Raw genomic sequence first — 12582 nt, 5'->3', positions numbered from 1 at the left:
AAAGATACAACAATTACCTACTATACGAAATATTATCTCCATTTTAATATGAAAGTTATTAATATGGAATAAAATTATCAAGATTCTGTGATACTCAAAACAACATAATGATAACGTATTAAAAATTTTGTCTTTTTTTTAAGCTTCTGGGGGAGGTCCAGTCCCCACTCCCTGAAATCCGCCTATGTCAAGGGCTGTTCAATTCATGCTATCTTTTTCAAAATTTAAGACAGCAAATTATATCTCATTATTTTAATTCTGGTATGATTTATATAATTGCTATAATGAATGGTTAATGTAATTTGGGACTGAGCAAAGAATTGAATGCAGGAAAAGGCTTCATGATAAGGTGCAACTAAAATTTGTCTCAAATGAATGTGAATTATTTCCTCCTTAATGTAAAATCAACATGATTATCTTGCCACCTTTCATTCAAGGAATTATTTATTTTTATTGTGCATATTTTTAAGGCACTTCTTTTGCTTCACTTTCATCTTTTTCCTTTTTCACGGCTTCCTCATTAACTTCTTGCTCTCTTTCTATTTCAATTAAACCTGATTCATTTGTTCCAGCTGCATTTGAAATAGGTGGCTCATGGTCAACTTGCTTCTTTTCTTCTAATTTATTAATTTCCCTTTTCCTCATCATAACTGGTAGGGCATAACTGTCACCAGTACACATCAGTCTTTTCCTTCTTTTTTTAGACTTGATTGTTTGGCCTTTTTTGGTACCTCTCTGAGCATAGTGATCATCATTCCTGTTAATTTTGGATAGTGATCCTAATAGCTGGCCTCTGTTCTTTTCCAAGTTGATTCCATCATCAGCCTCAGTCTCAATCAAGGAGAGATACTGAGCATATGCCCGTAAATCTGTGGGCTCAATGTTTCTCACAAGGCTTGGCAATGATTCATCACCAATTTTTTCTCCTTGATCTAGAGAAAGTTGGTTTTCATCTCTTGAAAAATCATCTGAGAGTCCCTCCAGACTCCATAGTGTGATACTGTTGACAATAAAGTCATATGAGCATTTTTTTGTGAACCCAGCATTTGAAAAAATGCTAAATTTATTTACAATAACAAACCAGCAGTTTTAACTTAAAAAGTATTCCAAACTCCAAAATTGCGTTTATGTAATTAAGCCAGCATATTTTGCTTAGTTATCAGAGACCATAAATGAAATCTTTAGCTAGGCCAGTAGCCTCAGGAAGGGTGCCAAAGCAGCCCCCAAACTTTTTTTCAGCTTTCCCAAGAATATTAAAAGTGACCCACTTGACTCATCTTGAATATGCTGAGAGCATATGGGATGCGTCGCAGAAAGACTTAATCCATGAACTGAATGAAATACAAAAGAAAGTTGGGCGATTTGTCAATAACTGCTAAGGGCATTAGGCAGGGTTACCCAGATGTTGAGCAAATTAGGCTGGGAGTAACTAGAGACTTGGAGACTGCGTGCTAGGCTTAGATAGCTTGAACAGTTGAGAATATTTATCTTTAGGAGCGACAGGGAGTACATCATCTTAGAGCCCCACTTTATTTCCAGGTCCGACAGAAGCGATAAATTAAGAGAGATATTTTGTAGAACAGATAGATATGGGAATTCATTTCTCTCGCCAATCATAAAGGACTTTAATAAATGCTAATCATAATTTTGTTCGAGCATTTGCTTAATATACGTAAACGGCTGGTGTCCCAACAACCTCTGCCAATAGGCATTTTTAGGGGGCTTGGAGGGTATTATGTAGATGTAGATGACACTTGCATATCTGGTCATTCACATTAAAACTTGTTTTGTTTTTAAATGCATCTGTCCAATTTTATGTACATCTCTCAATAAATTAGGCAATGTGTCAATAGAATTATGTAGTATGTATTTCAATTTAATTATTTAGAAGGCATGGTTGAGTTGCATTAGACTTGCTACCTCCATAATCAATATCTAGATGTATTTGCCTCACTTAAGTTATTAAGGCTGTGATGTGAAAAATGTTTCGAGGTAGGTTCATTTTGAGAGGATTCATTCAAAACAATATTTCCCAAAATATTTGGGAGGTTTGAATCCCTTTGCCCCCAGAGCTCAGAGAAATTTTTAAGTTAAATCTATTTTACTTAATTGGATTAATATTGCTTATAGAATAGTGTGAGTATTAACAAAATATCCTTCAGAAGGCCGTAAAACTCATCATTTTGAACCATTTATCTCAAATTCTTTTCTGGCGGAGAGCCCCCGCACCTGCCGCTTACCCTGGCGGGTATACCACACCCCCAGGCACCCCAGCATTAGTTGTGCCTGAAACCCCCTCAGCTTTAGCTAAAATTCTTAGCTGCACCCTGTTGTTGAGCTCATTTGATGAGGGGTTACTTTGGAAGAGAATGAAAAAAAAACTTAAAACTTAGGTTGGGTTAATACGTAAGGAAGAGGAAGAGAAAAAGACCCATAGATAGAATTAGGAGTTAACCCATAGTTATCTATTGCAGGTAAAATTTAAAATTTCTCTCCAATTCATCATTTGAATGATATTTCTTAGAATTATGTCATTTCTGGACCACATTCAAAAGTTTCTTTCTGATGAAACCCTTCCTCATTACCATCTGGCTCATCCTATTCCTCTGAAAAATCCCTTTTTCTTCTCCCTCTTTGCTTTGGAATGCCTTTACCAAGGTTCTGGTAAAAAATTGCTACCATGGATGTAGCCATTCATTATAAAATCAGTCAATATCCATGTCTATTCTTGCCTTTCTGTCGGCTTCCTTTCATATCTCAAGAGCCCAAATTGTTATGTTCTGTTACTTTTCTACAGCTTTTTTTCACCAGCAGTGAACGAGAAAAGATATTTATCATGTGTGCCAAGAAATATGTTTCTGGAGTTATGTAATTGTTAATGTTTGAATGCTTTATTCATTTATGCACTGAGAGCCAGTGGTGCAGCGAGAGGGGGGTTTTGGGGGATAAACACCCCCACCCAGAGCTCTGAGAAATATTTAAGTTTAATCCATTTTACTTAATTGGATTAGTATTAATTATAGAATAGAGTTAGGATTGATCAAATATCCCTCAGAAAGCCGAAAAACTTGCCATTGAACCATTAATCTTAAAATTTTTCTGGAGGAGGGCCCCAGCAACTCCTGCATACCCTGGTAGGTATGCAATACCCCCACACCCCTAAGTATTAGTTGGGCATATAACCTCCCCTAGCCTTAATTCTTAGCTACTACCCCTGCTGAGGGCTGGAAATATTTTGTCAACCGGCAAGAGTGTATGTACAAATGTATATGTAATTTCAATGCCTTTGGCATGAGAAAATATAAGAAGAAATCATATTAACTGACCGTTTAGGACTTCCTTGCTTCTCTGCCGCATTTCCATCATTTTCTTCAATATCTTTTGTTTTTATGGCATTTCTCTCAAGTTCATTATTTGAGACATATACTTTAAAATTAATTTCTGGGGCACTGTTCGAAGTTTTTTTGTGATGAAATCCTTTCTGATTATCTTCTTGCTCATCCTTTTTCTGAGAAAAGTCTCTTTTTATTCTCCCTCTTGATTTTGTAATGTATCTATTCTCAGACAGTTTATTACCTTGACCTTGATAATGAACTCTGATCACATCAGATGTTTCATCAGGGATATGTAAATTCTTTCCAAATGCAGTGTACTTGCAATTGTTGATATTTAAATGTACAACCAACAGAAGGAATAGCAATAATTTCTCTTCTTTCATCTTGGTGCTAGAAAACAATGCATTTCTACTTATTATATTATTCAAAACACATATCCAAAATACCAGCATCTTGTTACATGTCTGAAATGTTCAATTGGCATGGTAAGGTTCTAACTGCAACATTTTGGTGAAATATGAATTCATGAGATAGGAGTTAAGCCTCTTTGACTAACTGGCTCTCCCCGCAAGTTCAGGCAAAACACAAAGAAAGCTTCAGCTGCCAATAAATTCATAAATATGACAACATAATATCATAACAAAATATGTATATGCAAGAGAGGAACTCAATTTTCTCAAAACTAGCAAGCTTGCAATATAGTTAGAACCCTGTCAAACTAATATTGCAGCCTTATACATAGTATTGGGCACAGATACCTCTATCTACGTTTAAATAGATATCCACTGTCATGTTATTTACTCTATTTGGTGTATGATTTTTCATTCAATATCAGAAATTATTATTATGCCTGTCATTAAATGTCTCTTAATGTCTGCCAATGCAGCAAATGCACATATCTTGTGTCTTTTGCTGATGGATTACCCAATATGTATGTATATTTTCTCAAGTGGAAATGTTTAAGAATTTTGAATTGGTTTTTCTGAATAAATAGTTGCACCCTATGTATATAGATTTGGCTACCTTAATATGCTGTGGTGAGAACACTGTCCAATTCAATCTCATTCTTCCATGGTTTCTGTCAAATACTATTTTTATTACAAAAAATACAGCAAGTTATTTCTGATTAGTCTGTAGTAATATTAAACAAATGCTTGTTTCCATGGTGAAGATTGGCTCTCATGAATGAACAAAAATCCCAGCCAGCACATGATAAGTCATTGAGATAAGGTGAAAGGAGGAAATAAGGAAGGCGCTTATCAATTAGTAAGCTTGTTATTGGTTTCTTACGGTTAGATGCCAAACTTTCAGTTCTTCCGTAGATGTTGTTTTTATTCCATCGTTTTAGAGTATTAATTAAGGGATTTATGTATAAGAATAATTTTTCCATTCTTGGCACTTCTATAATATGAGTAGAAATTGTAACATCAAATGGCCATAATAAGAAAATCATTCACATTTATAAACTGATTGCAAAACGACGGTCGTAGGAAAAACACATAATTTCTCGAGAATAGCAACGTAGAATGATATGAAAATGTCGGTAGAAATCTCTAGTATATATATATTGTATTCATCGGGGTATCAGACCATAAATTAAAATTCATAAACGTTATATTGTGTGGACCTTGAATAATTTCAGTTTTCCATGCACCTGCCAGCCAAGTTTTTCTACATAACTGGATTTTGAAGTGGTAACTACATCATTCACAATCATCAGTTGCCGTGGTGTAGTAGAAGCAGCGTGAAGAGCTATGGATGCCTAGGTCATACGATTGATTCTCCCCATAGTTAATTTTTTTTCTTTCTGCATTCTGATTCTTTTCAAGGATAAAGTACTTTTAATATGCTTATTGTATCTTCGCCAGCCGGTCACTTGCAGTTGTTAATTTTTTTCTATGCACAGGAAAATCTCTTATCAGTCATTAAGCTCTTATACAGACTCGCTGAATTTCACTGGTAGGCTTTAAATTCATGTTGGGTTGAGAAGCGTAGTATGTATAGTATGCTGTTCAACCTTTGGCACTCCAACAGAAGCGACTTACGTTGTCTGTGGATATTTGACGGCATTCCTTACCTATTCTTCCCTAAATCTTACCCTTGCCTTATATAAGCCCCTTCGCTTACGACAAGCTGCTTATCAACTTTTTCCATAAGAAACGGATAACTCTCTTCCTTTTTTTGCGCTATCTGAGATAAATTCAGAGATGGGCAAAATTCATTTGAATTGTATGTTGTAACTAATTTAGACACAAAATGTGAAATATGTACTCCTAAAAATTGTATTTTTAATGCAAAATTCAATTTTAATTTCAAAATAATCTCTTAAAATACAAAATGCAATCAAACTGTGTGCTATGGACTTCAAAATTTTCAATTCCGCAAATTAAAATGCCTTTAGCTTCTATCATTGTTATTGGAATGCAATAATTTAGTTCTTCCATGCGAATTTATTGAACTTGCTCGTAAAAGACACTGTACTCTGTTGTAGGATCTAGCATATGAGTGAGGGAGAGGGAGGGGTTGCAAAGGGGTAATTGAAGTTGATGGATATGAGGGGAGAATTCCCATCATGCAACAATTTCGTTTATGAGGAATAATTGTTTTTGGATCATTGGAAATATTCTCCATTATAAATTTGAAAGTGTGTGATTTGTTGATTTGTTTCCTTTCTCTTTCACATGGAGGATTTGTGTGTCCACATTTGACAATTCACTTTTATGTGGGAAACTCATGTCGCAGTAAAAGTTTTTATTTATTTTTTTGAGGAATTGGCAAAAGTTATTGATGCATTAATGATGGTCAATGGCAAATCTAGACTGGGGTTGGGGGAGCTATAGCCCCCCCTTGGGTATCCAATTTTCACTAGATATAGTGGTAATATCATTTGGACCCCTTGTCCCCATATTGGACCCAGCGCTGGCGATAGTTTTCACTGCCTGGGTAGACTGAATGCTCACACTGTTTGCCGCAACCGATACCTCTTGTGCTGTGCAGGGATTGCATTGGGCATAGGCTTGCCTCTCCCTTCATACTGCAAAATATATTTAAAGGAAAGTTTTTAGCCTCCGAATATCTTTAAGATATCAAGAGCTGACCTATAATGAGGAGTTTCAGAGCATGTTCAAACACCAATAGGCTCGTTCGTCCATGTTTTAAAAATTTTTATTGTGATAGATAAGAGAAATTTAAAGGCCTGTGTTTCTTCATTTTGTAATGCATCACCTATTTCCTGACCTATGTATTTGCAGAGAAAAATAGATGGCCTTCACCCTTTCATAGACAAATTAAAAACTTCACACGCTCTTGCCAGGCAGACAACCTATTCTCAGCTACTCCATTCCTCAACACACCAAACATGTGCAAGATATATCTTACATCAATGAGTTACAGTTAGAATTTCAGAGAGAGTAAATTTATGTTCTGTGACGGTGAAATCCATCAAGTGCGTATCAATTTTTCTTGCACTCTGTCGTGGAATAGATGAATCTCTTGATCATCAGACATTAGGATAGGTACTTTACAAATCAGCTTCACCTTTCACAAAATCAATTTTTATTGATTTCTCACTTGAATCAATCAATTCAGCCATCAAATATTTAACCCTTTCCTAGTGGCGCGTACAATAGAAAAACGTTTTCGCGCTACGAGTAGCATAAGAATATTTTAAACCTCTTTGCACAGAGCTCTTTTTTTGGGGGTGAGTTGCCTGGGTATTTTCATCCCTCAGGGCGCCCGTCTCTTACCCTGGCCACTGAACTTCACCCTCTAACCCTATCATAGCACGAAACCACTGTCAACTTATTGCGTTACCAGTTTTTTTTTTCAACCAAACATTGTAGTTGATTTTAAATGATTTACTCTTCTAAAAGAATTACTAAGGTTTTTTTAAGCATTGTGGAATTTTAAACGGGTTTTTATCGTTTATTACAACAAAGTTAATAAATATAAGGTAATAAGGCTATAAGTCTGGAAGTCCATTATATTTAACGCTAAAATTCAATTTAAAAATTGCTTGTGCACAGAACAAAACGAAGAATTCATTTCAAAGTATAAAAGCATAGCAGTACCAATAAAATATATGTATCACTGAAAAAACTATTGAAAACGTAACTACTATGCAACGGATTCCTGCGGTGAGGATGGTCATAAATGAGTGGGAGGGTCGGGCTTTATTGCCTAGGAGTGGCCCTAAGGACTCGCTAAGCTGGGTCTCAGGTGGGGCCCGAATGCATCGGACAATTGCTATCTCAGCGGTCACTTCCCTTCCCTCGCGTCGGCGGGAGCTGACATCCGGTCGTCCGCGAAAAATCCGCGACAGCTATACCCGACGTCAGGTGATCTGCGTATGAAAATGCCCGTCAGCTCCATCTGACGTCCGGCACAAAAGGGTTAAGATGCACATCCTCCTTGACAGCTTTGGACAGGGTAACGAACTCTTCCTCAGTCTAAGACGTGGCTGCTGTATTCTGCTTTTGAGCCTCTCATTTAATTGCCACATCGGCAAGCTTGTAAACATACCCTGTACATCATTGGCATAACTAGGAATATGCTTTGAGGGGGTGGAATAATAATAGGGGGTGGAGTCCAGGAAAATGTTTGAAAAATGACAGTGGATATACATTTTACATCATTTTGGCATAAAAATTTAACTTTAAGCAGATGCAGTTATTAAATTTCAAAACTAGGCCATAGTTTTAATGAACATTTTTATTTCTCTGAGGCTTTAGTGGGGATCTATTCCCTCATCCCCCTATTGTTACACCACTGCTGTGTATGATTTTTCATCCCTGTCATCAATGGTAAAATATTCATCATTAAAACCCATAAATTAGTCTTTTTATACTCAAGGCTCTGATTTAAAGTCCCTTGAGGTACCAGATCTGAATTATATACATTTATTTTCAAAACTGCCCTTCTCTAAATTCATTTAATATTTACATTTAAGCATTATGCATACTCCTACACATACAAAGCACTTACATTATTTCAGACAATTATAAACTCACATTTTCATCCAGCCTTATTATTCAATGTCCTTAACCTTTTCCCTACTAAAGACAAAAATATAAGTCTGGATGTTTCTTGACCCAGGAGACGAAAGCCGCAAATTTTCATCGCAGATTTTCTTACGTAAGGGTACGAATGCCGAATATATAAGTTTCCTTGCTCTCCCCCTTTTATGACGGTCGCTGGCGTGCGATGTCTTTGTTTCGGGACCCAACACTGCAGGGCTTAGGCTTTACTCTCGAAATCTGGGAGCAGGTACCCCGACCCCTCGTCAGATATTACCCCTCTCAGCAGTAAGGGACCGCGGTCATACAATTGTTTATCCAGTCATTTTGTGAAATAAATATTCGTTCCTTTCTCAAAGGTATAAACTAAGAATTGAATTATTTGTCTTTTGAGCAGTGTTTGCAATTTTTGAATGAAATTCTACGATAAATATAACTATTATCTCAATTTCAGTATAAACATCAACAAGGAAATTTTTGCTGTATTAAATGCATTAATATTGATGGTAGAGTGTCATTCAAAATTTGACAATTCCCAGAATAAAACGAGGAATTCAATTTGAATTCTGCAATTTGCGTTCAAGCAACAATTATCCACGTAGCTAATTCATATAATCAAAGCATGATTGACCGTGAACCAATGCGGCTGGTAGGGTTATAAACCCCAAAAGGAGGGAGCCCAAATACCCTTGGAGTCCAAGATAATGGGTACGTAAAGTAGATAATCGAAAAAGGTTGTTGCTGAGAGTGTGTTGATTATCTGCGACACCCTTCTTAACGAATGTTCTGCAAAAATGCTCGGTATGGAGGGGACAGAAGAATCTCTCGGGGCTCAGTCCAGAAGTCATGCTAGGGTGAGAACTCCACCGTCTCGAAAGGTTTAAAAATTCAGAGTATTAAATAAAACATCGAAAAGGCTGGATACTTAAGAAAAATCGTTTTCATCATATCTGCAGAGTACATCCAAACAAATGTTTGCTTTGCCATAGCTCAGTAATTAAGGAGTTGCGACCCTATGTTTATGAACAAAAAATGCTCAAAATTTTCTCTCCTACCATGCCTACTGAAGTATTGCATATTACTCCTCAAACTCCTCCTCCCTTATTCCATTTCCCTTTTTATATTTTTTAGCATATCTGCCCTCATCATTGTCCTGACATTCCATTCATTGCTGCCTTCCTCTTCTCCAACTTCTTGTACTTCTTTTCTCCTTTCATGCTCCAGATAAGTCTTTGCAAGAACTTTGCATGATACGGACCTCAAGGACCTTGCCAACCTCACTTCTATCTACGACACCCACTCTTCCAAGCCGAGTCCTACAATTACATCTGAGGCTCATTTGATCAAGCTCAATGTTTTCAGGGAAGAGATACATATGTATGTAGTTGGTAGGCATTCCCACTCTCATTCCAACAGTGTTTACAACATGACACCATGACGTAAACTATCTTTTGCCTGGTTTCTACCCTTCAACTTATCTCGCCCTACCAGGAATAATTGCAAATAAATCCCTCCAGTGCAGCTCTAGGGGTCATCGTGATGTGCTAGCCTCTCCCTTTCGACAAGATCGTAATCCAAGGGAAAGAATTTTCAGCATAGAATAGAAATTATTCTTTTTAAAAATGGAATACAAGTTTATTATACATGCATAATTACCCATAAACATGCGTGCATATTTTTTTCATTGGTTTGTGTTATACTAATGATATATAGTTAATGAAACTCTGGAAGCTCTGTTGGATGCTGAAAGACTTTTATGAACTGACATATGTATGTACTGGTAGAAAAGGAGTATATGGGAAGGACAGTAACAACTAACATAAAGAGCATTCTCTCTCACATTTACGGGCCAGTAACATACATTATAACACAGAGTAAGTATATACTTATACTCTATGATGATAACTAGATATATGTTATTTTTATTTTTGGCGTCAGTTAACGCTGTTGTCGTAAATTGCTCGGCTGATTGCCTGATTTCGGACATACTCCAGGTGTGTGTAATTCAATCCTTATGATAAATAATAAATGCTTCCTTTATTATACCTTTCAAATTTCCAAGTGAATTTCATTGCTATGATTTCATCATGGCAAAATTTGTTTTTATCACTATGTTTATTTGCTGCTACACTTGAACCCAGTGAGAAATGGGTGGTGGAATCCACGTGGAACCCACGTGGAATCCACGTTGAGTGGTGGATATTTGGTGGTGGTGGATATTGAGTGGTTGGACCCACGTGGAATCCACGTTGATTTCAAGTGGATTTGTGGTGATTATCATAAAATGTTAAACAGAATTTCTAATTTGTGGAACTTAACTCTCTGGTGACATTGCGTCATTTATCATCCTGAAACCACGCTAGTTATGTGAAAATGTATCGCACATTCTATTTTTATATAATTCGTGGAAAGGCAGCCATGAGAGCACATGAAAAATCGTAGACACATATATAGAAGGTTTAGATATAGAGTGGTTGAGGTTTTAATGGTTTTAGGACAGCACCTACTGCTGTTTTAATTTTTCCACCAAATTTCCACGTGGGTTCCACGTGGATTCCACCACCCATTTCTCACTGGGTTGATTTTTTCCATAATATTCGAAATCCTTACAAGCATTTCATTTGGCATCCTCCCCAACAAAAAAATGACTAAGAGATCAACTTCCCCTAACCCAGTCTCATGCCGCCGAACTCGGAGAAACTGATCAGGCCCGAGGATATAAAATGGGCAATGCGTTTCCTGAAGGAAAATTACTAGATGGAAATACTTAACCATAGAAGAATTTCCCCACTTTTTGGCCTTATTTTTCATATAAGAATTATCAAAATTTCCCGTATCTCCGATTATTGAAAAGCTCATCCTTTATATGACTTGTATTGCTTCAGGAGAGAGATGTTGCATGATCAATTCATGTCAATTCTCCAAGCCTTTCAAATCAACGAGAACCTATATCTACGTTCTCTGACTCTAACACTCCTCTGATCGACTGATTATTAAAAATTAGCCCCGTTATAGATGCATTCAAGGAAACAATGGACAAAGTTGTGACCCCCTCACGTGACCTGAGTTTGGAATAGTATATGGTTCCATGGAGAGCTAGGCAGGGATATAGGGAATATATGAGTGGAAAGCACTACAGGTACGCAATAAAGTTGTATATGTTGACGGAAGCTAACTTTTATAACAGTGTAGCCAGTTCTAAATTCCATCCAAATGGGAAAAATAACGTGACGGGGACACATGAGGAGAGACAAGAAAGGTCTACCTCTATCAGTTTTTGCTTCCCTACTTTTATGTTAGTCTTGACTTCTTCCCTTCTGCTGCATACTAAGATCTTGGTTTTCTTTGTGCTTATTTTCAGTTGATATCTACCCATTACCTTACCCATATATTAATCAGAATATTTTTTAAATCCCTCTCTGTTTCTGCTGTAACAGCTATGTCATCAGCAAATCTTAGAATGCTAATTTTTTCTCCATGGATATTCACTCCCAATGCCTTTTCTTTGATTTCATTAATGGCTTTCTCAATCTAAACGTTGAAAATTACGGGTGACAATGAACAGCCTTGTCGCACTCCTTTCCTAATTCTTGCTTCTTCATAGCTGGGCCTTGATTTTATCACTGCTACTTGGTTTTTGTATAAACTGTGTATGATTCTTCTGTCACTATAAAGAACACCAATTTCCTTTAGAATTCCAAGCATTGTGCTCCAATCCACTCTGTCAAATGCTTTCTCTAAGTCCACAAATGCAATGAACATTGGCTTGTTCTTTTCCATTCTCTTCTCTGTGAGCAGTCTAGGGCCAATATTGCTTCCCTTGTGCCTTTGTTTTTTCTGAATCCAAATTGGTCCTCATCCAGATACTCTTCTGCTTTTCGTTCTATTCTTCTATAAATGATCCTTGTCAGTATCTTCGACGCATGAGTAGTCAAGCTTATGGTCCTAAAGTCTTCGCAGTTCTCCGCTCTTTTCTTCTTAGGAATAGGGATTATAATGTTCCTCTCAAAGTCCTTTGGTATCTCACCTGTGGAATACATTTCACTAATGATTTTGTATAGCTGCATACCTTTTATATTTTTATTAAAAAAAGCATACCTTTTATATTTTCTATTTGAATGTTTCTTTTTAAAAATCATATTATTTGATAATAGTAAGAAAATAGATTACAGGGGCATATAGTATAAATCTATATCATTATACATAAAATCTTTTACAGAGGATATCAAATT

The 12582-nt window shown here is 36.6% G+C and overlaps 1 protein-coding gene across 1 annotated transcript; it reads right to left on the bottom strand.

The window, feature by feature from the left end:
• Positions 1-237: 237 nt before the first annotated feature.
• On the bottom strand, positions 238-4481 carry LOC124174060. Its single transcript, XM_046553196.1, has 3 exons — positions 4359-4481; positions 3327-3725; positions 238-1000 (listed from the first exon to the last, which is right to left on the bottom strand). The coding sequence occupies exons 2-3, from the start codon at positions 3716-3718 to the stop codon at positions 466-468; spliced, it is 927 nt and encodes a 308-aa protein (XP_046409152.1). The 5' UTR covers positions 3719-3725; positions 4359-4481; the 3' UTR covers positions 238-465.
• Between the last annotated feature and the right edge of the window lie 8101 nt (positions 4482-12582).

Source organism: Ischnura elegans, chromosome 2, assembly GCF_921293095.1.
Source record: "Ischnura elegans chromosome 2, ioIscEleg1.1, whole genome shotgun sequence".
Lineage (NCBI taxonomy): Eukaryota > Metazoa > Arthropoda > Insecta > Odonata > Coenagrionidae > Ischnura > Ischnura elegans.
This window is presented reverse-complemented; position numbering and strand designations above follow the sequence as displayed.